This window comes from Protopterus annectens, chromosome 9.part0 (assembly GCF_019279795.1).
Source record: "Protopterus annectens isolate FY-2018-M chromosome 9.part0, PAN1.0, whole genome shotgun sequence".
NCBI lineage: Eukaryota > Metazoa > Chordata > Ceratodontiformes > Protopteridae > Protopterus > Protopterus annectens.
This window is the reverse complement of record NC_056743.1, coordinates 1,598,542,934-1,598,568,615: the sequence shown is the minus strand read 5'-3', so window position 1 is coordinate 1,598,568,615 and position 25,682 is coordinate 1,598,542,934. Positions and strand designations below refer to the sequence as shown.

Here is a 25,682-nt window from a genome sequence, read left to right as displayed (position 1 = left end):
GGGGGTGGGGGGCACAGCCCCCCACATAGTTTAGATAAATATTGTTTTCTACAATAAGTGAGTTATTTCAGTTTTAAGTATTCATGTGCATGTTTGACATGTATGATGTCTGTGGAGGCCTGTGCCCCCCTCACCCCCCTAACTATTTATACCAACTCCAGGGTCGTGCTACAGTGGGGAAAGGGGCATAATGCTTTTAATTTCATGTGTCAGTGTTATGAGTTTCAAAGAAAGGGGTTTTAGGTGTTATGAACTTTAGGTGTTTTGGTCTCAGTAAAATGAATTTTGATCTAATGAACTCTAGGTCATATGAATCCTTACTATTATACTTGCATCTGGTAGATGTCCCCTGGTAACTCTTATCACCCTGGCATTCATTACCTGTTCCAGGTCATCATTAACATTTTACTGTAAAACTTTGTTTCTGGTGATTAAAGGATTTGGTGGTGGCTGATACAAAGACTGTAAAATTTTGTTTCTGGTGGGCTAAAGGATTCAGTGGTGGCTTATACAAATGCTGCAATTTTTTTTTTCTGGTGAGCTAAATGTTTAGGTGGTAGCTGACACAAATGACTGTAGTCGATCGATTACCTAACACTTCTTGGTAGTTCTTGGCTACCTTTTATCTGTAATGATGTTTCTGCACAATATTCCAGATGAAAGTAATATCTTCAAAAAATAATGCACTTTGCTGAATGCTACACATCTTACAAATGTGGTGTGATACCAAGGGCATTGGTATTGTCAAAAAAAACACTTCTTCAAGGAAAGGCAGTTAATTATGCTATGTAATGCAGTCCTCCCAAGTCATCCCATGACAGATTATTTAGCCAACTCTAACATTGCTGTTGTCAGATTCATTTTACAGATACAGGAAATGAACATTAGACAGTATCTGAAGTATATCTTACTGTTACCTCTGCAAATTAATTTATTAATTTATTTTTTTACAAAATAGTCTAGTAGAATTTGAAAAAAAAACTTATGCATAGAGGAAAGTTGTTGTTGTTGTGCTTCTTTGAGAAGTCCTCCTAATGATATCATAAGTCTTTAAGTCACTGATATAATGCTTTCTTCTCTGTCTTTCTCAGGGAAGGACATCCGTCCTGTGAGCAATGGCAGCGGACATATAGCCGGTGTTCAGCTAATGAGGTCTTCCATATCCGACTGGGGGACAGTAAGTTCTTTGGAGAATATGAAGGAAAAAGCTTTACCTATGCATCCTTCCATGCCCACAAAAAGTATGTATCCAGTATTTTTTAAAAAAATCCACATTTTTATCTTTTCTCCCCATCTTTTTAGGGAACAGAAAAGTTCATTAAAACTGTGAAGTGCCAACTATATCAATTTTTATCCCCAAAATATATTATCTCATCATTAAGAGGTACTTTCTAATCTGCAAACCAGATAGCGCATGTAGTAAAATACCTGATTATGAAGTTTTAAAACAATATCAAAATCATACTGAAATTAGCTGAAATTAAGGCTGTTAAATAAATGTACATGGAATGGTTTTAGACTTCTTCAAATTTACTTGAATTCATACAGCTTGCATGAATTTAATGCCATTGTCCAGCATACATTATATTCTTCAACAGATATTGATATAATTACGACCTGGAAGGCTACATGCACTGAAAAAATAAGGGTCATGTCAAATTAATATAACGCATTTCCTTAACTTGAGTTGGCAAGGCAAGGGCCATGGACTTGCACAGCAAGCCCTTTAAAGCAATCCTCTGTACTTGCAGAACATAAGACATGATTAGTAGCTACCTAGCATTAGTCACCATTTTACCTGCATTAGAAGTATAAAAGAGTCCATTGTAAACAAATTGCTAACTAGGAAAGAGGTTACTAATGAAGTGCAGGAATTAATAAAGTCATTGGAATATTATTAATAAGTGGGCTAATATCAATTGGTGCTGTCCATCTGTACTAGATGGGCAATTACATTCTTCACCACACATGTATGTATCTAGCCATCATTTAAATGCCAGTATAGGAGCAAGTGCTTTTGTGGAACATTTATTATTATCATTATTATTATTATTCTGATACCATGAGTCTGATATTATGCTACAACACTGCAGCTGATAATGACTGCATTAAGCAAATGCATGAAGTATGAATACCCTTCAGATCTAATGCATGAAGTATGAATACCCTTCAGATCTAATGCATGAAGTATGAATACCCTTCAGATCTAATGCATGAAGTATGAATACACTTCAGATCTAATGCATGAAGTATGAATACCCTTCAGATCTAATGCATGAAGTATGAATACCCTTCAGATCTAATGCATGAAGTATGAATACCCTTCAGATCTAACAAAGGCCTCTTCACAAAAGATATGCCTTAGAGAGTAGCTGTAATTTCTTAAGTATACCTATATCATTCAGTATTCTGTGCCTACTTAATGAATTAGAATTCCTTTGCTAATTGTTTTTATTACTCTGTATGTACTCCTTAGCGTAGCCAGCTGATAACAGCACAGTATGCAGTACATTAGAGGAGTTTTTGTCAGGGATGTTTACCATGGTCTGATTTATCACCGTCTTTAAAATTCTTAAATATTTTGCTTCAACATTTTCTTCATATAGTGTCACTATATCTGAAAATCATAACATTGGGGTTTACCCATCTTCTGTGCTCTTCCTGGAAGGCATTTTTGCCAAAGCGCTAGAGAGAAGTGAAGTGTTTATTAAACTGTGTGTTTTCCTGCACTAGATTGAAAGGACCTGGCTTTTTATTTTATGCTTATGTGCTCTTCCATCCTGAGCAAGTTTTCATCTGCGCTCCTACCCTGAAGAAGACCTGTGATGGCTTTATTGCTAATGTTCTATTGAAGTTTGGTTGGTGTATAAGATGACCAGTCATAGCCATCATTCTAGAAGTCTTCTACAAATTTTCTTTCCTACTTCAGTCTTTTACAACCTGTATCAGCATTAAAGTACTTTGCCTATGTAGTGTTTCTTTTCTGTTGGAAGTTTACTGTTTTTCTTCAAAGATTTCTTCAGAGATTTTCAGTCAAACATCAATAAAGCATTGTGATTTTTTTTGTAGACAGCTGCCAGAATGTATATCACAAGTAACTAAGTTTTTTATCTGTTTTATTGTTTAACTTATTTAAGAAAATGTATAACATAAAATTAAATAATAAACAACAGAAGAAGGAGAAAGAGGTTGCATTCAGCAAAAGCAACTCGTTAAAGGACACAGCAAAAGAAAAGAAAAATAATTAACACCTCTATGTCCACCACAAAGGTATTCAGTCCTTAAAATACTGAAATTATCCATAATAATCATGATATTGATGAAAAATAAGACTTTATCAGCCCCCTCATCAATACCCATGTTGCTATTCTGCTGAGATAATGTAAAGTATATGAGTTTCAACAGTTGCTAAGGTTTACACTTCAGAAGTGTTTCATCAGTCTTGGCACACCATAGTTGCATCAGACTCAGCCCCTATCCCAATGCGGATTTGTTTGATTATAAAACTTTAGTGACTATTTCATTATTGTATAAGAAACGTGCATTGAAACAGCAGGAACCTACATCAGTATCTTTGCTGAACTGATCACAGTCAGTACACAGAACCTAGAGAGACTAATTTTTGGCAAGAGAGCAAAAGGAAAGGGAAGACAACTTCTTCCCCTGTCTCATTAGGAAAGAGGAATATTTTAGGGTATGTAGATTCATTTTATATCTGAATATTCTGATAAGGAGAGTTTGTTTCTCTTAATCTCCAAGGTCTCAAAATACGTCCTTTTTGGATAACTGACATTAAGACAGTGAGGCTGTCACATTCAAAGTGAGCTATACAACTACTTTACTACATGATATAATGCATAAGTTATGATTGGAGAGACAGGAATTATATAAGTCACATAGATTCATAGATATTCCAAGACCACTAAGTCTTATGACCATTCACACCTTGCTAATACCCTCTCTCAGACCACACCTCATTTCTCCAGGCATGCCATATTAGTCAATATAAATTTGTGGATTCACATCCAGTCATGTAGTTTATGTCTAAAGGAAAATACAGAGTCACATTGCTTAACATGCAGGGCAAGTGTAATGTTTGTGAGGCAGTGGGTTACAAACCTGTCCTTCCTCTGTGAATTTTTTTATTTTTTGTTGAAGATTTAAACCTCGGTTCTAATACTGATGACGATATTAGACTTGTGGAGAAACAGGAGGTGAAGGACAGCTGGATCTCTAATGTCATTGTAAGCAATTCATAGCTCAAAACTCTATAAGATACTGAATTAAGAGGTAGAACTTCCAGTCTCTCTTGGTAGCACAGGGACTTTGGACATATGATCCCACTCATCTATGCCCAGATTGGCCCAATGCTTTCTGGGTTAGTGATTATCCCTGGTCACTATTGGCATATCCAGATGCCTTGCCTCTGTACCAGTGGATTGAACAGTCCTAATTTTCATGTGATAAAGAGTTCTCAATACACTGCAAATAGAATGCACTTTTTAGCAGAGAATCTCCTATTCATCACTTTCATCAACAAAAACAGTATAAAGAAAAGCAAGTCAGCTACAGCTCTGGATCAGAAGAAAAAGGAAGATACAACCAAAAACCTTCAGAATGACTGCACCCTTTTACCTCTTCATCTTCCTTGGAGTAGATTCAGTGTCATCTTTTGGAACTGCATATCTTCCCTTGATATGGAAGGTGCCTGTTTTCACATTCAATGGAGGAATCTCAGTGCAATTCATAGGTGTTTACTAGGCTAACAACCAAAATGGCATTTTTAAGCCTAGCCATGCATCCAAAATCTCTGGCACCCTTGAGAAGTGTAAACAGGGGATTGGGAAGTGAAACATTTACAAGCAGGGTCTTAGGAGATGAACCATTTACAGGTTGCCTGTGTCCATTAGAGACATAGGTGCCAAACCAGGGATGAATTTCCTGTTCCCCATCCAATTGTCCAAGTTACAGAAACAACTCCAAAAACGCTAAGTTGAAAGATAAACAGATACTTACCTGTCTCTCCAGCATGTCAGATTTATATCACAGGCAATGTTTAAGTCTTTAGAACAGTTAATTCCTGTGCTGCTTGCTTTGCAGGTATGCAGGAGGTCTATCAGAGTGGAGTCTGACAATGCCTTGTATGCAAGGCATAGAGCGCCTCTCAACAGCCTGTAGGAAACAGAATACAGGGATAGGGCCTTGAGGTGGTCTGCATAGGACATGTTACTTATGCCCTGTATTCTTTTAGTGAGAAAGCTCTGTGGACATTCCAGTTGTTGGATATGCCTGGTTAGGTACATACCAAAGGGGGATTGTACTCAGTGATAGGTCTGATGAATGCAGAGTACAATGGATCATACCTTTGTTTATAAGTTACACAACATAGAGTGATTTCGTCACTACCATAGACATGTTCATGGTCAAAGGCTAGATTACTGTCTATGTGTAACCCTGAGTCCATGACTACTGGCTCAGCTCTTAGGGGTGATTTGCCAATATGGTAGTTACCAGAGATAGATGACTTCCCAAAGGATACTATCATGTATTTCTTGGCATTTAGTTTTAGTTTGTGGCTCTGACACCACTTGTTTGCTGTGTCAGCCCATAATGAAAAACATTTGTGTTGGTATGTGATTCAGTGACACCTCCTAATTTGCAATCATCAGCAAATTTAGTCAGCCAGAGAGCATTGACACTGGCCTTGACTTCAGAGAAGTAAATGCCAAACAGGAGTTGTCCCAGGACCAATACTCAAGGGTCTCCACTTGAGACTGGCCTCTTTGTAGAGGTGGACTTCCCAGTGATAGCTTCCTGGCTCCTGTCTGTGAATCCGCTATCTACCAGGTGACACAAGTGTTTGAACCTAACCTCTTAAGTTTGTCAACAATGCCCAAGTGGGGTATTGTGTCAAATGCCTTGTCCAGGTCAAGGTAGGCAGTGTGAACCATTTTGCCCTCATCCATTGCTTTGGTGACCTTATCAAATAAGTCCACCAGTTTGAGTAGGCATGATCTGCCCCTGATGAAAATAAAGTGGGTTGGGTCCAGGGTCTGGAGGTTTTCTGTGGTATTATTGATCATTTCCATGATAATTCTTATCATGGCTTTACATATGAGACTAGTGAGACTTATGAGTCTGTAGTTTCCAGGATCTGTAGATGGCCCACCTTTATGAAGAGGGATGACTGTTGCTGTTCTCCATACATGAGGCTCGACACTTGTTTGGAGGCTGCAGTTAAATAGCAGTTCCAGAGGTCCTGATAGGTCATGTTTCATGCTATTTAGAAGGCATCCTGGGATATTGTGTGGGCCCCCTGATGCATTGTTCTTAGCCTTAGAGACAGCATTAAGGACCTGTTCCCTAGTGACAACAGAAGGAGTAATATTTGATGGTATTTCCTGAGGGAAGGTTGAGAAGGAGAGAGGGTAAAGTTGGAGCTGAATTTATCAGCCAGGAGGTTTGCTATATCTTCTTACCCAGTATAGGTAGCTCAATTTACAATGAAATTTACACACAATTGTGTATTGTCTTTGAGGTTGCAGACATAGCTAAAAATGTCTTGTGGCTTTCCTTGGCCTGGGAGGCCAAATTGACCTTAAATTTGGGTTTGGTAGACTTTATTTACCCTCTGAATTGTTGTTTGTGTAGTTTGATGAGAATACTTTTATCCTGATTGGAGATGCACCTTGTACTTTTTACCACCCCTTTCTTTCTTCTATTCTACAGCCAATTGATGTGATTTCACCAGAGTGGCTCATTTTTTGTTAGTTCTGAACTTCCTCCTGGTGGGTACAGCTGCTGATATGTGGCTATTAACATGCTTGTATTGGGTTTGTGTGAACAGTTCTGTGTAGGCAGTGGTATTCTTAGGATTTATGGGGGCTTGAATTGGTAGGTTATCACTTAATAGTAGGAAGTTATCCTTAAAGTTGTTCATGAATACTGTTCCAGGTTTTATTTTTACTTCAAATGAGACCATTGTGTGGTCTGAACTTGCCAGAGAAGACATTACACTAGGAGGTGCGCAACACTCTCCCATATTAGTGAGGACCAGATCCAGTATGGTTGCACCCCAGGTTGGTGTATTGACAGTCTGGGTCAGGGAGTTTGTGTTTACAAAATCCAAACATCTCTGTGCCTGTACATTTGGTGTTATATATGATTCCCGGTTAATAGTGGGGTAATTAAAGTTGCCTATGAGTATGGCATTGGGTTGGATGGTGAGTGTTTCCAATATGTTTAAATACATGTTATGGGTTTCCTGGGTCATATAGGGGGACCTATGCTTTGCAAGGAAGTGGTAATGGGATTTTGCTTATGGTGATTTGAATGTGGAGAAGCTTGAGTGCATTGTCCTGTTTGACCAGCCTTGAGGTATATTTATTTTTGATGTAAATTGAGACACCTCCACCAATCTTTTAGGTTTCTCATACCATGATGGGAATGGACCCCATTCCTAAGTCAAATTATTATTAAAGTTCATGAAATTAGTATTTCTTCAATCTTATAGTGAGGAAAGCATTATAACTGTGTACTGTTGGTGTGTTCTTCATAGCTTTAAACTGTGTCTCAATGGCCACATACATCATCATTCTTAAGGGGGAAGAGAGCTTCTAGAGAGTAGAGTGTTTTATTTAGACTCCTTGCATTGAGCAGTAACACCTTTAGGCTTTCTTGCTTTTGATTTGCTATTTCAGAAGTACTTTCAGTTTGGCATTGCCTAAAAATGGCACCATGGGAAGGACAGTATTTTAGCTAATATTCGAAAGCCTAGAGGAGAGAGGTACAGACCATCCCTGGCAAAGCAGCGTGGTCTGTTGAACATCTCCTTCCATGCTGACAAATATTGCACCCTTTAGAATGATGTCAGAAGCTAAGCCATTTATTAAAGTCAGTCATCTTTTGTTCATATTGTGGCATCATCCTTGGAGAAGGTAAAATGCTGCTCAGTGCTAGGCTCATACCAGCCTAGGACACATTTACACACACATGGACTATGACTATGTCATAGTGTCATACTGGTACATATGGTCCAGTAAGATGAGTGCATGTATAATGTGGCAGCTACTGACCATGACTGTCTTCTTACTCAGCCTGGTGAGAGGGACATTGTACTACAGACATCTCAGCATCATTTTCTTTTTTTCACCTCATAAGCATGTCCTGCATGTGATAAAGGGAGAAACTGCCAGCCCAGCTGTCTGAAATTTTGTAAATAATTATATTTCATATGTGAACATCAACATAATGCATATAAGATGTTTGGGTTACAAATGTATTAGAACTGTATGTCATGTGTATATCAAACTGCTGGTACAGAAGTGTGTTTTGAAAAGGTATTTTGTAAAGTACTGAGCTTACAGATGTATCCACAGTGTGCCCTGCTGGAAGAGAGCAGAAATGTACATAAACTTTTGTAAATGTTTAAATGCATATATTGTAAAAGTGGAAACTGGAACACAGGAGGTTAACTTCACTCCAGCAGCACTTCAGAAAAATTGCTGTAATTAAATTACTTTATGGCCACTAGAGAGAATGTCTGTACTAGGGAGTTTTCTATATTGTCTTGGAAGTGTTTTATTGTTTTATGACTTCCAGCATCTGCAAAAAAATTGATGAAAAGGCCTTGTCTATGTATTTTCACAGGTAGATGCTAAATACTGCCAGATTCCAGCAGTGTGAGTGTCAGTTCATCTGTGATAGAGTCGGATGACAAGAAATGATGTCATTCTGCAAGCTATCTCAGCAGTAATATCTGAAATATTAATATAAGAAGTCTTGGAGAGTGAGACACAGCATTCTGTATTCTGTCTCTGGCCTGACAACATCAGCTAGAAGTTCCATTCATCACATCTGCCTTCCTCTGATGAAGTAAGTGACTAGGAAATAGTATAATTCTCTTAGATCTAGTCAGGAATATAGCAAAGTGTAGCTTAGATATATTCCTTTATTTATATGAGACTGTCCTGCAATGCTGTTTTAAATATTTCCTGTGATTTTGAACTCTGATGTCATTGTAAATATATATTTAGTATTGTCTTGTTCTTTTATTATTTATTATTAAATATATTTAAACCTTTATTCATGGCTGATCTGTGTAGAGATATTTAAGTTCTGAGAGTACTTACATATTTATTTGGTGACACTGTGTAGGCCACTCCTAATAGCCTTGCTCTTGGTCAAACTAACTTTGTATTAATAGTAACATTACACAGTAAGATTGCACACCCTTTGTTAAGGGCCTTAAAGTAGCTGATAAGGAGTTGGCTGGTGGCAGTGATAACTACCTTATAGTTTGGGCAAAAGGTGACATAGCTAGTAAACCTGTGCCAGCCTTTCCCAGGTGTGTGTGTGTGTGTGTGTGTGTGTGTGTGTGTGTGTGTGTGTGTGTGTGTGTGTGTGTGTGTGTATGTGTATAAATCAAACCTCAAAGAGTGTGTGAGTCTGCTACTTGGGCAGGGACATGAATAACTGATTGGACAGATAGGGTGCTGGAGGTCTTGACTTGGCCACTCGGCTGAGATCTCATCTCTATAGCTGTGCCATTGGGAAGTCTTATTGGGGATCTGGAGAAATAAGAAGAAACCAGCCCTGGACTGACTGTGGTCTCTATGTGCTCTTAAGGGAAACTGAACTTGATGCAGAGAGCTGCATCTTGAAATACTGTGTGTGTACCTTGTCATCCTCCCAATGTATATCCACCACTGTTGACAGTGGTGAGGGTTGAGGCTCCTTGATTACTGTCCCAGTGGTAGGGCATCACGCCATATGTGTGTGTTTGGTATTGTCAGAAACTATAAAAATGTTGATTCAGCACATAGAACTGACACTCTTCCAGTCTCTGGAGATTACAGTAAATCACAAAAAGTTATATGTAACCCCCCTTTAGTATGAGCAACTTTTGTAGGAACATAGAGGCTGGGATCCATAGATGAACAACACACAGCAGTGATTATCACCTATGAGAACCATGTGGGGATTCAGAGATAATGTGTAGTGCATGTATTCTTAGCTGTGAAAGACACATTTCAAAGTAGACTCCCAATAATTTGCACTGGAAAAGGGCATAGCTCTCTTTTATGAAAACCAGCCACAGTCAAAGTAGATGAATACCTTTTTTAACCTGTTTAACTTTTAGTAGTTTAGGTTTATCCTGACTGACTACTGCCAAGTCTGTTATTTGTTAATCAGAGATGTTTCCCTTAATTCATGTAAAGTTTACTGAGCAAATGGAAATAGTTTTCCATCTAGGAACAACACAGCTGAGAGACCCTTGTAGTACATGTATTCCTATAATGCATCTTTTCCTCATGTGCATTTGATTTAGACTCTATTTTGCACCATTAGGTTACAGCTGTTTGCAATCTCTGATTTTCTTAATGGGTATAACTCTCAGTCTTTAGTTTTTTCACAGTCTTTGCTGGGCCTTCCTCAAGGAACCTTTTCTTCTTCATCCACAGTCAGAGAATATGTACCCCCGTGGAACCTTAACTGCGTTCTGGAAGTGCTGACTAACTTGAGCCAGTGTCTTCCACTCCTTTGAAATTTCTCTCCTGGGAAACTCTGTTTCTTGTGGCAGTAACATCTGCCAGATGGATATCGGAATTACAGGCAATGCCCACTATTTCCTCTTTTTCAGTGTTCACTAAGTACAGAGGTTTGTTACAAAATCTTGTCCTTTGTCCCCAAAGTGCTTTCCAACACTAACTTGAACCAAGTATTTGTACAATTATTTTTCCTAATCACTCAAAGGTGAATACATTCTCAGTGTCTTGGATGTTCAAAGACAGCTGAGATTTTATCAACACAGAGCTAAACACTTTAGGAAGGACTCTCAATTATTTGTGTCTTTTGTGGAAAACAAGCTTGGTTCCAAACTTTAAAAAGTCATGCATCCAGGTAACTTTCTGACTGTGTTTCCTTTGTCTGTTCTACAAACAGTCATCGTTTGTCATACAGGCCCACAGCTCATTATGTTGCCACTTCTACAACTTTCTTAAGAAATGTATTAGTTGATGAAATTTTTGTGGCTGGAACCTGGTCTACATTGCACACTTTTGTCAAGCATTACAAACTGGATGTTATGTCGAGGTTTATGGCTTCCTTCTGAGCCACTAACCTCAAGGGTCTCTTGTCATGATACCACCTAGGTATTTTATTGCCTGGGATTCTGGCCGTTCAGTCAGATCAGAAAGATGGGATAAATAAGATACAATCTTTATGTACTTACCAGAACTCTGAACCCTTCATTCACATCTGTCGATAATTTCATCCCACCATCAATCCCCCCTTCCAAATTGTGATTGTCATTTCTATAGGACCAGAAGGACCATTAAAGATCTTTGCTAATGGCTACATGGCACATCCTTTTTTCTTTCTTTGGCAACAAACTCAGTCTGATTTAGCTACACATGCAAGTGCATTATGGGAGGAGAGAAGATAAGAAGCTCAAAACTGGAGCAATAGTTTTGCTGGGTTGGATCTGACAAGCAGCCCAAAGACCCATCAATCTTGTTGGGTAGAGGTGTGTGAAAAGATCCAGAGTTCTGATAAGTGCATAACTATCATTTATGCATTATAACCATTACTGCTTTGGGTTCAGAGCAGAAAAACTAGGTGGGGAGCTATAGATGTAAAGAATATAACATGTCTACAGAGATTACATCAACACTTTTTTGCAGATAGTTCAGTGTATCTGTTGAATTTCTCCAATTCTTTTGGATTTCTAATACCAAGATGAGAATTGACCACATTCATAAGTCAAAATATGATTAAAGTTCATAAAATTAATATTGTTTCAATCTTAATATTAGCCCAAAGTGCTCCTTGCAGCACCAGAGTTGACTCCTTCTGCAATTCCAATGGAGTTACATACATTGGTAACATATCTAAATGCAACTGTAAATTCTTTTTTATGACAAACATAGCTCCTGCTATTATTGGAACTGTCTGGGTGTCCTTCTTCCTCACTACCCTTGTTTCTGCCTGCCCATCCTGGTATTTTATGACATTGTGTCTCTCTATACATAAGGCACTGTAATCATTGGGTGTAGCAATTTCAATGGTCAGTTCTACTTTTGTCTTCTTCCCATGGACTACTATATTTGGTTTTCTTGCATCTATTTTTGAACAGTTGGAAATGGATGATCCCATGTGATATAAACTTCATTTTTTTCTATAATGCTTTGAAGCTTATGTTTCCAGTGCTTCTCCACTACTTCAGTATTAGAATGTTTGCACAGTTTCCAGTGCAACAGTCTTGCCACATTATTATGCCTTTCAGTATACAGTCCTTCTGCCATTAGTGCAGCACACCCAGCAACAAGCTGTGTGACTGTTTCCAATTCAGTTTTGCTAAAACCTGCATTTGTCTTCTTTCTCCAACATGTTCAATGGTCTTTGTAAACCATCATGTACATAGTCCACTATCCTGGGCTGTCAGTATTAACCTTTCCTGTTTTGGTTTAAAGTCACCTCTCCTTAACCATTTCTGCATTAGATCCTGATAAACCTGAGGCTGTTCCAGGAGTTTTCTGTACTTGCAACTATATTTATGCATTTTCCACGTTTCTTGCCTTCTCATCTATTCCTTCTCCATATATTCTTTCTTTTTTTTTTTTTTTTTTTTGGCAAATTCAATTGCTGCCTGATTTTTGTCTACTTCTGGTTTAATTTCCATTCTCACTTGACACCATGAAACTAAACTAAGGAGGAAAATCTTCTTAGACTTGTTCTCCTCATGTTTTAAATCTTTCACTGTGTTTGGACATTGTGAGATCAGCAGATATGTATAGAGTCCTGTGATTGCAGATCTATATGTGTAATGTTTGGAGGAAGACCATATCTCCTTCAGAACAGGGAATATATAATCTTAGTATAGACTGATTTTTATATGTCATTTGATAAACATGAAGCATTTTTCTTGTTTTCCTGTCCAGCTGATCTAATACCTTTTAAGGCAAGTCAGTCACACCAAAACTGCAGGTTAGAACAGGAAGACTAAATTGTTTTATAGCTTAGACTTTGTTCCTAGATGTCAGGGCTGTTTTAAGTTTTAATTTTAGTCTTCTAAAATATTCCTTACTAAGTTTTATTCACTTTTGTTTATGTTTTATTGTTGATCCTTCATCAATTCCCAAATATTTAACAGTCCCTCCTGCTATGACATTCCTGTCCCAGACTGATGTTATCCTCATGCTGTAGATTTCCTGCTTTAAAGGATGCTTTTTCACATTTATCAAGACCAAATTACATTCTTATATCTTCTGAGAAACTTTTGACCACTTGCAATTTCACTTTCAGCTCCTCATCTGATGAATTGTACAATTTTTAAAGTCAGCCACAAAAAGAAGATGAGAAGCCTTAACACTATTTTGTTTTCTGGGAGCCAAATTGTGTCTATGACCTCCACTAAGTAGACAGCTTAATTGGTTAAGGGCAACCCATTATCTGTCTTTTCTAATTTTTCCAAATCTTTTGGGTTTCTCATACCATGATGGGAATGGACCCCATTCCTAAGTCAAATTATGATTAAAGTTCATGAAATTAGTATTTCTTCAATCTTTGATGTCAGCCAAAAGTGCTCTTCGCAGCACCCGCACTGTGCCCAGTAATGACTCCTTCGGCAGTTCGTACAGAGTTACATGGATTGGTAACATATCTAAATATGATTGTAAATTATTTTTTATAAGACCCATTGCTACTACTACTATTGGAACTGTCTGGGTATCTTTCTTCCACATTGCTCATGTTTCTGCCTGCAGATCCTGGTATTTTATGACTTTGTGTCTCTTTGTACACAAGACATTGTAGTCACTGGGTGAGGCAATTTCAATGATCAATGCTACTTTTGTCTTCTTTTCTTGGACCACTATATTTGGTTTTCTGGCATCTTTCTTTTGAACTGTTGGTAATGGGTGATCCCATGTGATATAAACTTCATCATTTTCTATGATGCTTTGTGGATCATGTTTCCAGTGTTTTTCAGACACTTCGATACCATAATGTTTGCACAATCCCCAGTGCAACAGTTTTGCCACGTTATTCATAGGTTCATATGTAGGTACTAGGCTATCTGCCCAAGGGCATTTATAAGCCTAGCCAGAGTGTGTCGGCTTTTGCAGCCCCATTGATTAATTAACTAATCCTCTGTCAAGCAGAGCCAATGAAGTGATTCCAGGGGTGTATTTTCTGTTACTCATCCACTAGTCAAGGTTTCCCTTGAAGAGTGTTAGTGAGGGGCTCTGCCTGATGTAACTTGGAATTTTGTTCCAAAGCATGGGGAGTCTCTGTGACAGGAATCTATCCCTCCAGCATGTTCTATTTATTGTTGTGGCACGGTTTAGCTCACTAGAGCACGTGGCTCACAGTGACTTGGATTTCTTTAGGTGGAGCATGTCCATCAATTCTGAGTTGGACATGGCTTTGTAAGTCAGGCAGAGATCACCTCTGAGTAAGCAATATGCCACTGAGAACAGCCGGAGTTTTTTCAGCCGGGCTGCATAGGACATATGTTTGAGGCCAGTAATCCTCTTGGTGAGGTACTTTTGTGGTCTTTCCAGCTGTTGGAAGTGTCTTGTGAGGTACATTCCAAATGGGGCATTGTACTCTATGATGGGTCTAATGAGTGACGAGTAGAGGGACACTATAACCTCTTTATTTCTAGATGCGAACCCTTTAGTAATTAGATGGGCCACATAGAAGGATTTCCTAACTACTTTGGTAATATGATTGTCAAAGGACAGATTACTGTCTACCTGGGTCCCCAGATCTCTTATTACCTCTTCTGTATTAAGGGGGCTGCCACCTATGTGGTAATTCATGGATGTTTTGTTTTTCCCAAATGGGATGACTATGCATTTTTTGGCATTTAGCTTAAGGCCATGACATTGACACCAGGTGTCTGTCTCAGTAAGGCCCTTTTGGAGGATGTCCGTGTCAGCTGGAGAGTCAAATATGGCTCCCAGTTTGCAGTCATTGGCGAACTTGGTTAGCCATAGTCCTCCTGTGTTTGCCAGTACTTCTGAGAAGTATATGCCGAACAGTAGGGGTCCCAAGACTGAGCCTTGCGGGCCACCACTTTAGAGTCAGACCTGGAGCCCACTATTCTTACCGTGTGAGTTCTGTCTGTAAGCTAGTTGGCAACCCATCTCATGACGTAGGGGTTTATGTTCAGGCTGGTGAGTTTTTCTGTAATACCTGAGTGGGGAATGGTGTCGAAAGCCTTGACGAGGTCAAGGTAGGCTGTGTGAACCACCTTTCCCTCATCTATGGCCTTGGTGACTGTCCCGAAGAAGTCAACCAGGTTTAGTAGGCATGATCTGCCCTTAACAAAGCTGAACTGGGTCAGGTCAAGTGTTTGGAGGTTCCCAATGTCTTTGTTAATGAGTTCCATGATAATGCGCTCCATAGCCTTGCAGACCAGGCTAGTCAGGCTTATGGGGTGATAGTTACCAGGGTCAATTGTGGCCCCTCCTTTGTAGAGAGGAATAACCGTTGCTGTGTGCCATTCTATAGGCATGTAGCCTGTGGAGAGGCTGAGGTTGAACAGCGTGTTTAGGTGGGGGGTTAGTTCGTTCTGTAGTTCGTGCAAGATGCAGCCTGGGGCACCATCTGGTCCTATTGAAGCTGTGTTTTTGGCTTTTGAAAGGGCTGTTTAAACCTGTGCATCTGTGATTTTTGGGACACTACACTTTTCCGGTATTATTGTGGGCCCTTTTGGAGGTGAGAGGGGGGAGAACTTTTTACTGAATCTATCTGCCAGAATATTGGCAATATCAGTAGGTTCAGTATATTTTCTGCTATTTTGCACTAGTTCAGTGCATATCTGCGAGTTGCCACTTAGATTCTTAACATAGCTAAAGAAGGCTTTGTGGCTATCTTTTGAATCCTTGGCTATTTTTCTTTCGAATTTAACCTTGGATGATTTCATGAGGGACCTTAGTTTCTTACTGCTGCTGATCAGAGATGTCTTTCCTTCTTGGGATTTGCTTTTTTTCTGAACTAGTTTCCTCCTTCTGTTGTATAGCCTGTTTATGGCAGGGGTCCACCAAACTGGTTTCCTTCTCTTAGAGGAGTGAGTCTTGGTTTTGCTAGGGATGGCACGATCCATGCATCCTTGTAGGTGCTCATAGAGTGCATTTGTAAAGGTTTCTGCATCCTGGGCAGCATTATCCTTTAGCGTGGGGACTGTGAAACTTACCACCTGTGTCTTAATTAAGGTGAAATTTGCTTTAGAAAAGTTTTTTACTGTGGTTTCCTTAGTTGGGGGTGGTGGTGGGGTGTGGACATCCAGAGTGATTAGTTTATGGTCTGATCTAACCAGTGACGGGTTGACCTCCAGTGTGGAACACCTGTCGCCCATGTTGGTGATGACCAGGTCCGATATGTTTTCACCTCTGGTAGGGGAGTTTACCAGCTGATCCAGGGCATTTGAGTTGATGAATTCCAGGAAACGCTAGGCCTGGGAATTTGTAGTCGAGTAGTTTTCCCAGTAAATGGTAGGGTAATTGAAATCACCCAATATCAGGGTGTTCGGTAGGACCTTCATGTTTTCCAGTGTCTCCAGAATGGTGGACTGGTGGTCCAGGGTCATGGAGGGTGATCTGTAGCAGGACACAATTTGCATTGCAGATTTGCCCGATGTTAGTTGCACATGGATGATCTCAGAGGTTTCATGGTGCGCCACTAACCTGGAGGTGTAGGTATCCTTGATGAATATGGATACACCCCCTCCTTTTGTGTTTCAGTCCATGTTCTGTGGCCGAAACGTGTGGTATGAATTGTAGCCCTGTAGTGCTGGGGTGCTCTTTGGAGCCTTGAACCAGGTTTCAGTTACTGCACAGATGTCAACGTTCTCCATACTAAGGAGTGCTTCGAGCGCGTGTATTTTGAGATTTAAACTCCTGGCGTTGAGTAGCATAACCCTCAGTTTTTTGTTAATTGTGCTGTTTATGGAGGTGGGTTTGACTTTTGAGCCTTACCTAAAAAAGGCACTATGGGGGCAGCAAGAGCCTTGGCCAGTATTCAAAAGCCTAGGGGTGACAGGGGCAAGCCGTCTCATGCGAAGCAACGCGGCTTGTCGAACATGTCATCCCAGGCTGAAAGACACTGGATCCCCTTTGAATGACACCAGAAGCTTAACCAATTGTTGAAATTTATCATTTTTTCTTTATACTGAGGTATCATTCTTGGTGAGGGCAGGATGCTACTCAATGTGAGGTTACGCCTTTCTGTATCCAGTCCTTCTGCCATTAGTGTGTTGCAATCAGCAACAAGGTGTGTGACTGTTTCCAATTCAGTTTTACAAAACCTGTATTTGTCTGTTTCTCCCACATGTTTAATGGACTTTGTAAACCAGCGTGTACATAGCCCACTATCTTGGGCTGCCAATATTAACCTTTCATTTCTTAGTTTGAATTTGCCTCTCCTTAACCATTCCTGTATTCATTATTGATCAACATGAGGCTCTTCCAGAAGTTTTCTATACTTGCAACTGTATTTATGTTTTTTCTACATGTCTTGCCTTCTCATCTGGTCCCTTCACCTTATATTCTTTCTTTTGTTTTTTTTTGGTACCTTCAGTTTCTGCCTGTTTTTTTATCTATTTCTGGTTTGATTTCCATTCCTGCTTGATGCCGATATGCTTCTGCCAAATTAAGCAGAGAAGTTATCTTAGATTTATTCTCCTCATGATTCAAAACTTTCACTACATTTTGATCTTGTGAGGTCAGTAGATATGTGTGAAGTCCCATGATTGCAGATCTATACATGTAATCAATTTCAAGGAGGCCCATCTCTCCTTCAGAACGGGGAATATATAATCTTGCTATACATTGATTTTTATAAATCATTTGATAAGCATAAAGCATCCTTCTTGTTTTAATATCTAATCTATCCAACACTTTTTGGGGCCAGTTAGTCACTCCAAAACTGTACATTAGGATAGGAAGAGCAAATTGATTTATAGCTTGGATCTTGTTCCTAGTTGTCAATTCTGTTCCCAGGACTAATTTAAGTCTTCTAAAGTATTCCTTACTGAGTTTTATTTGCATTTGTTCACGTTTTATTGCTGATCCTTCATCAATTCCCAAGTATTTATAGACTCCCTCTCTCTCAAGTTCTTTTATATCACATTCTTGTCCCAAACTGATGTTTTCCTGGTGCTGCAGTTTTCCTGCTTTAAAGGTTGCTTTGGCACATTTATCAAGACCAAATGACATTCTAATATCATCTTAAAAAGTTTTGACAACCTGCAGCTGTGCTTTCACTTCCTCATCTGATGAGCTATACAGTTTTAAATCACCGACAAAGAGAAGTTGAGAAGTCATTAGACTTTGTTGTTTTCTCAGAGCCAAAATGTAGCCATGACCTAAGCTTTTAAGTAAACAGCTTAATGATTTAATGGCAAGGCAGAATAGCAACAGTGATAGTGAGTCACCCTGGAATATCCCCCTTTGAATTTTTATCCCTGGGATAATAATCTGTCCTTAATTGGCTTAATTTCAAAGTGGTCTGCCATTGTTTTATGGTTACTGTAATGTAGTCAATCAGTGTATCTTATACATTGTTAAGCACTCTTTTATCCATGAATGTGGGTATACTATCAAATGCTTTTTTATAGTCAATCCATGCCATACATAGATTCTTCCCATTTTTACAGTTCTCCGCTATAACTTTATTTAACAACAAATGATCCTTTGTTCCATATGACTTTCTTTTCTTGCCCTTTGTTGTACTGCCATAATTGAATTTTCTTCTAAATGACTATAAACTCTGTCGGAGTCAATTCCCATGTATAGTTTATACATTGTCGGAAGGCAAGTTATTGGTCTATAATTTTTAGGGTAGCTTGCAGGTGCACTCTTAAGTAGGAGCATTGTTTTTCCTGTTGCTAGCCAGGTTGGTGTTTGTTCGGGATGTGTGTATAAATAGTTCTTACTCATGGCTAAATCTTTGTGCAAAGATGTTAATACTTTTAAACAAGCGTTAGGTACTGCATCTGGCCCTGGGGGTTTCCAGTTAGAGGCATTTCTTAACTTTGTTTCAATCTCTCTGGCTGTTACTTAATCCCATTTCATATCCTGCACCTTTAAACTTCTTACTCTTTCTTTTACTTCTTCTATCCATTTAGCATCTTTGTTATGTTCCACAGGATCTTCATAGATACTTCTCCAAAATGTATCTACTTCCCCTTTATTTGCCGGGCTTTCAAGTCCTTTTACCTTATTTCCCAGTTCTCTATAAAACTTTTTTGAGTCATCAATAAATTGTTTATTTTGTATTGTTCCCTTATATTCATCTGTGTATCTTCTAAGTTTTTCCCCCTGTGCTGAGATTTTTTGTTTATTTGCGATAGTGCATGATAGATCCTGGTCTGTTCTAATACTGCTCATTGCTTTAATCACATCCATCTTTCTTAGTATTTTTGTTGATCTATTCCCTCTTGTATAATCTTTTAACAGTGACACTTTTTGTCTTAATTGCTTTATAGTTTTCTCTATTAAATACTTCCATGATGGTATTCGATTTCTCCCCTTCCTTTCCCTCACTACTCTGTGATCTTGTGGTAGAACTTTATCAGTTATTAATTTAGCAGGACAGTAATATATCCTGTTTACTTCTGTTATATCGCATGTATCTCCATGGACAGCCCTAATTACTGCATTCATTTGTTTTATCAGACTTCTGACTTTTTGGGTTTTATTGACCTTTTGCAGTCCATTTCTCTCATTGATCTTAATATATCTATCCATGTCCATTAAATCAAGCAACTCTTCTCTTAGCTCATTTTCTTCCAAACTGAGGGCACATCCGTTGTTTTCTGTTTCCTGTGGGCATTCTATAGAAAGTTCTATGACATCTTCCAGTGACACCTTCCCTTCAATTTCTTCCTGTGCCATCTGTTGCTCTGTCATATGGGAACTCACTGGACTATCTCTCCTCAACATTGACTGGATCAGAGTTTCCACAGTTTCCTGTTCCTTTCCTTGCTGTCTACCTTCAAGTGAACATTTATACTGGTTTCCTGTGTAAGGCTCCAAAATATCTTGATATGGCACCTGACCAGTTACTTCCTGTTCCACTGGTTTCCCCTTAATTTGGATATCCATTGCTCTATCCTGTTGCGGTGCTTTCTGTATTTGATTTTCTACACTGAACCCTTCTCTTTGCAGCTGTTCCATTACTTCAATTTCTATTTCTTTGACTTCTCCATTACGCATCTCTTTTTCTACTTTTCCTCTTAGTCTTCTTATTTTTTGTATTGTAAAGTTTTCCATATCCAGATTCCTTTACCTATATTTTTCTTCAAATATCTTTGGTGCTGCTCTTTTTGTATTAATTAATTTTGCTTTCTCCTTTGCATAAATATTACATGATATTAATTCTCTTTTCCTTTCCCCTGTCCATATTTCTTCTTCACATGTCTCCTGGTCTTCTTGCTTTTCCTTATTCTGGGGACATACTGTGATGTAGTCTGTCTTAGACCTTCTGCATTAAATCCTTCACTTTGCAAGCACTCCATAACTTCAACTTCTGTTTCATTAACGTCTGCTTTACTAATCCACATTATAGCTTTGTGATATTAATTTTTTCATTGTGAAATTTTCCATATCTGGATAACTCTGCAGTTAAGAAAATAACATGTCTACAGAAACTGCATCAGCACTTTTTTGCAGATAATTCAATGTATCTGCAGTTTGTTTTTTTGAGTGGAGTGAGTTTGCTCAGCCTCTACTTTTGTTCATTCTAGTGTGGCTATTTGATCATGCTGTATCTCTATAGTACATGGTCTATTATAGTGTAAAAGTGGCGTTGTAGTTTTATTTAATATGCACACTGCGTTAAGAGATGTCACATTGTATAAGCATATCTGTAGATTTACTGTAGTAGTTTCATTGCTTCTTATACTTAGATGTATTTGCTGCACAGTGGGTTTTACCCTTTTTTCTTCCCTTCTCCCAGTACATATTTTGGAGTTATCTCATTGATGTTTATAAAAATAACCATTTGTTTTACAGTTTGGTTATTTCACTTTTCTACTGTTTCTCTAATTCATACTTCATTTGTGTGCAAATTAAATAGCCCGGAATATTGAAAAAATCTTTGAACTGAAAGTTTCTGAGTTTTAAGGTCCTGTAAAATAATGTAAATCAAACCACTTAAAGATAGCTATATAATAACCAGTCCTATTCTTTTTGAAACTTAAAAAATAATGATTTATTTTCCTGTTAAAAAATGGAAAACCTTCTGAGAGCTTCTAAGATTGGTTCTCCATATCGACATCATTAATTAAAAGCCCTTCTTCTAGGTACATTGATGTTTAAAATATTACCCTGTAAAACCACAGCAGGACTAGCTACCTTGTGGTGCAAACTTTGGCTCTAGATAAATGTCACTGTTGAAGTGACACCCTGACCCCATATGCAAAAATGGGAAAAGGGGTTGCAGGTTGATGGATGGATTTAAAATATTAAAATTAGGATATTGTCCCCCTCTGAGGAGAAAACTCCTCTTGAAGAAACAAACAGGATGACATTTATGTTGTATAGACCACCTTATAAAAGGTTATGGCTGAGTGAGCACTCTCCAGGATTAGTCCATGCAGAGCCGGATCAGCACTAGGTGACCTAGGCAGTTGCCTAGGGCCCTGTAGCTGAAGGAGCACTGACCAGAGGCATCCACATTAACATTTTAGTTAATTAGTCAAACAAACAAAAAAAAAGCTTCTTAACACCATGGTGGCAGTGTCATCTTCTTAAATGACGACTGCACACATGCACACCAATGCAGATGTAAACACATTCCTTACTTGCACATAGAATTTAACCTACTGTGTGTGTGTGTGTGTGTGTGTGTGTGTGTGTGTGTGTGTGTGTGTGTGTGTGTGTGTGTGTGTGTGTGTGTGTGTGTGTGCGTGTGTGTATGTGTATATCTTTATGTATGTTTATGTAATTTAAACTAGCCGTTCCATTCATTTTGATATGAGACAGAATGTGTGTGTGTGTGTGTGTGTGTGTGTGTGTGTGTGTGTGTGTGTGTGTGTGTGTGTGTGTGTGTGTGTTTGTGTATGTAATTTAAACTAGCCATTGTGTTCATATTAGATATAAAGTGTGTGTGTGTTTTGCTGTGTAAAAGAGAAGGGGTGTGTGTGTGTGTGTGTGTGTATGCATGGAATTTAAGCTAGCTGTTGGTTTGTTGATGTATGAGAGGGAAAGTAAATATGCATTTGTGTGTGTACTGAAGTCACTAAATAATGACATTTGTATGAGTTTCAGACTTCATAGCTTTCAGAAAATGCATACTAACACAAATCCTGTTATTCTAGCAACTTTCTAAGATAAAAATAGCAATATATAAATATGTCCCTATTTTTGGGCTATTATATCCCCATTATTTTAGGCTTTGTCCAGATTTCTTGTACTAAGACTTTGAGAGGTGTGGTGTGTAATGCCCTAGTTAAGTGGGGGGGGAGCAGGTTAGTCAATTAACTTAATCAGGCTTGACCCTGCAACTTGGTTACAGGAGGCAAGAGCCAGAATCCTCTACACCAACTATCAAACTGCTGAAGGAATTGTGAGCTTCAGAGGAGACAACAACCTGAATCATCTATACCAACAGACTGCTCAAGGAATTGTGAGTTTGAGTTTCAGTACATTTTCAAGGGATTATGACTTTTAGTGCATTTTCATGGAATTGAGAGTTTCAAGGGCAGAGAAGTGTACTGCTCATGTTAAGCCTGTTTTTATTGTGAAACTGTATTGTTTGTTTAGCAAACGGCTATCAGTGTTTGTGCTATAAAATTTTTATTTAAAACTTTTATTTCAATATCTGTAATCATTGTAGAAGTAAATTAGAAAGCTGCATGCACACTGACAGGTTTGAACAGCGTATGTTGTAACTGGGGAGAAATAGCCATGTAATGGAACACTGGAATTGCTGGGAAAGGGAGTTGCTGCAGGAGGGGCTGCTCTGGGGGGGGCACAGTCTATTACCCTGCCTAGGGCCCCATTTGACCATTATCCGGCTCTGTATCCATGAACTTTGGAACAAACTCCCTCTTAAACATTAAACCGAAAGAATCTCACCAGGATTTCAAAAAGACATTAAAATGACCATCTTAAGGAAAAAATAACATGCAAGGGCTTCTGAGACACAGGACAAGACATTTTTCGTTGAATTCCAAAACATGCATGCTTTAAATCTGCCTTAGAAATCTCAAATTATTACTACTCATTCAAACTAAATAGTACATATTCATTGTTCCTTGCTGTTATTATCATAAACTAGACCCTGTAATGTACCAACAATGTAATATTAGCTTTTTTTTATTTTAAGTGAATATGTTTTTTGTTTTCTTGATGCAGATATTTGTAAAGTACATCTGTAAGAAATCTTCAATATAATACTTGATCAGTTTTGTCCAATTTGTATTTCCCTGGGTCATGACTGAAAAGGGTCTTTGGACCAATCCTGTTAATAAATAAATAAATCGGTTGGCTTAAATGCACCCCAACCCCTCTTTCCCCACTTACATTTAGAAAATGGTGCAGCTTTGTGTCTCAGGTCTAAAACTTCTAGCATGTAATACAAGCTATTTCTATAAGGGTGCAGCTTTCTGCAGCCTGCCACCCCCTATATCAACTGTCCAGCTGTACTGCTGTGCATAGAGGAACTACAGTACAGGCAAGATGGTTAGTTTCACAGTTTTCTCTGGGTTTTCCATTTCACACTGAGAAGTCATGTGGGTACCTACAGACCCAGCTGACTGCAATTTCAAATGTGTCACATTGTGTTTATGCTCACTGCTGTGAAAAATAACAGCCTGGCTTCTAAAGAAAATAACCCTGTTGTTACATGAAACATAAATGCTTGACTCCGTATGGTGGGAGCATGTGACCTGCTGCTGCATTGTTCCCTCCTGCTCTTCCCTGCTAATAAAATGATTGATCACAAAGCAGTAACCTCGAAAGCTTGCATTCCCTTTCTCTCTCTCTTTACTGACTGTTGAGATTTCTGATACTTTTCTTGACATTGGTATTGCTGGGATCAGAGCAGCTGTGCCAGTGTTGAAGAAACAAGTCACTGAGCAAGCTCCCGTGATGCAGGGTGGCTTTATTTTTATATTATAACTGATTCATTGCACAGTAAGAACATGCATATTTTTGCATTGTGTAACATTCATTAACTCTGCAGGAATTCTCTCACTTTTCAAGCTGTATGCTTTTTAAAAGTACTGTCTTTGATTGCACTATTATTTCTGTGGCATTTTTTTCTCAGAATATTCTTCAAAATTACAACTAGCTTAATTTAAGCTCTCTTTCCTTTTACTTGTCCAAATATAACATTAACTAGTGTCATTCTGCCTTGCAGTAAATATTTTCACACAAAGGGAATATTGTAATGCAATCCCCTTGAGCACCATTGATACCTAAACTGCATTGGTGGTGTTTGTGCAGAGAGCAGATAAGCTGAGTGGGGGATTAAAACGTGGAGTAAATAAACTGTCTGCATGGACCGCATCTGCATTTTTCACAAATGGGCTGTCATTCGTAATGTTTAAGAGTGAGCATCAGAATTACAAAAATAGGCTGACTAGTTCATTTGTTTGATAAAAATACTTTACAGAAAAAAAGAAAGTTTTCAGAGTTTAAAGAAAGAATAATGAACATTGTTTACTTTTTATACATCTGTACAGAGATGTACGATAAAGTTTGAGAGAGAAAACCATACAGATTTTTGCCTCATATTTTTGGCCTGTTTCTCATAAAATTGTGTTTTTTTGTCAAGTAATAGAGGACTGAAGTCTGAAAATAATGACAGACATTTGAGTTTCAGACTTCATATCCTTTGGAAAATTCATGCTAATGCAAAACTTGTTATTCTATCAGCTTTCTAAGTTTGTAAGAGCAATATTTAAAAAGTGCCCCTATTTTTGGGCCTTTGTCCCAATTTGCTCAAAGAGGCTGAGAGGTAGGATTTCTTTATACTTGGGGCTAAGGTTGCCTGACATTTTGTGGAAATGGCTAGATTTCAATGTTCGAACTGATAAAGTTAGCAAAATTAAAAAGCTAAAAGTAAAACACCTAATAGTTCAACACATTTGCTAAGTAGTACAAACTATTGCAATTCTCTGAAGACATCTGTTGACTTAATGTAAAATCAAATAGTACTACAGCTGTGTTTTCATTTTGCCTGCAGTGTCAAAGGTCGTGGTTAACAGCAGACATTTTGCTGGGTATGTTTACTATGGGACCAGTGAGCTTTCACAAAACTACGCTGATTGTAGTGGAGAATGAGTATGACTCATTACTGAAGTCCATTCAGTCAGTCAAACACAGGCAGCATTGCTTAAAAACTCAGTGTATCTGCATTTGTTGCAAAAGGCAATCCATAGCAAACCATATTTGAGATGGGACAATGGAATGCGTAGCACAAAGGGGAAGGTAGAAGAAAAAAAATAGCAAATTACTTATGGGTTACTGAAGTCAGTCCTGTTCTCAGCCTGTAACATAATCTTGAGTTTGTGTTAACTCTGACCATTTAAAGTCAGTAAACATACTTGGCAGTGTAGTGGTTAAGGCTATGAACAAGCTCCTTTCTGTGGCCCATAGTTTGATTCCTTCAAACTACAAGTGAAAAAGTCACTAGACTAGACAGAGCTGCTCCCAGGCTTAGCT

The 25,682-nt window shown here is 38.5% G+C and overlaps 1 protein-coding gene across 1 annotated transcript in view; it reads left to right on the top strand.

The window, feature by feature from the left end:
* The first annotated feature begins 569 nt into the window (after window positions 1–569).
* LOC122810726 (potassium channel subfamily T member 1-like) overlaps window positions 570–25,682 on the top strand; it is a 421,082-nt gene continuing 395,969 nt past the window's right edge. The window contains exons 1-2 of the mRNA XM_044082290.1: window positions 570–604; window positions 1,092–1,241. Coding sequence (XP_043938225.1) covers window positions 570–604; window positions 1,092–1,241 — 185 coding nt within the window. The remainder of the gene's footprint in view (window positions 605–1,091; window positions 1,242–25,682) is intronic.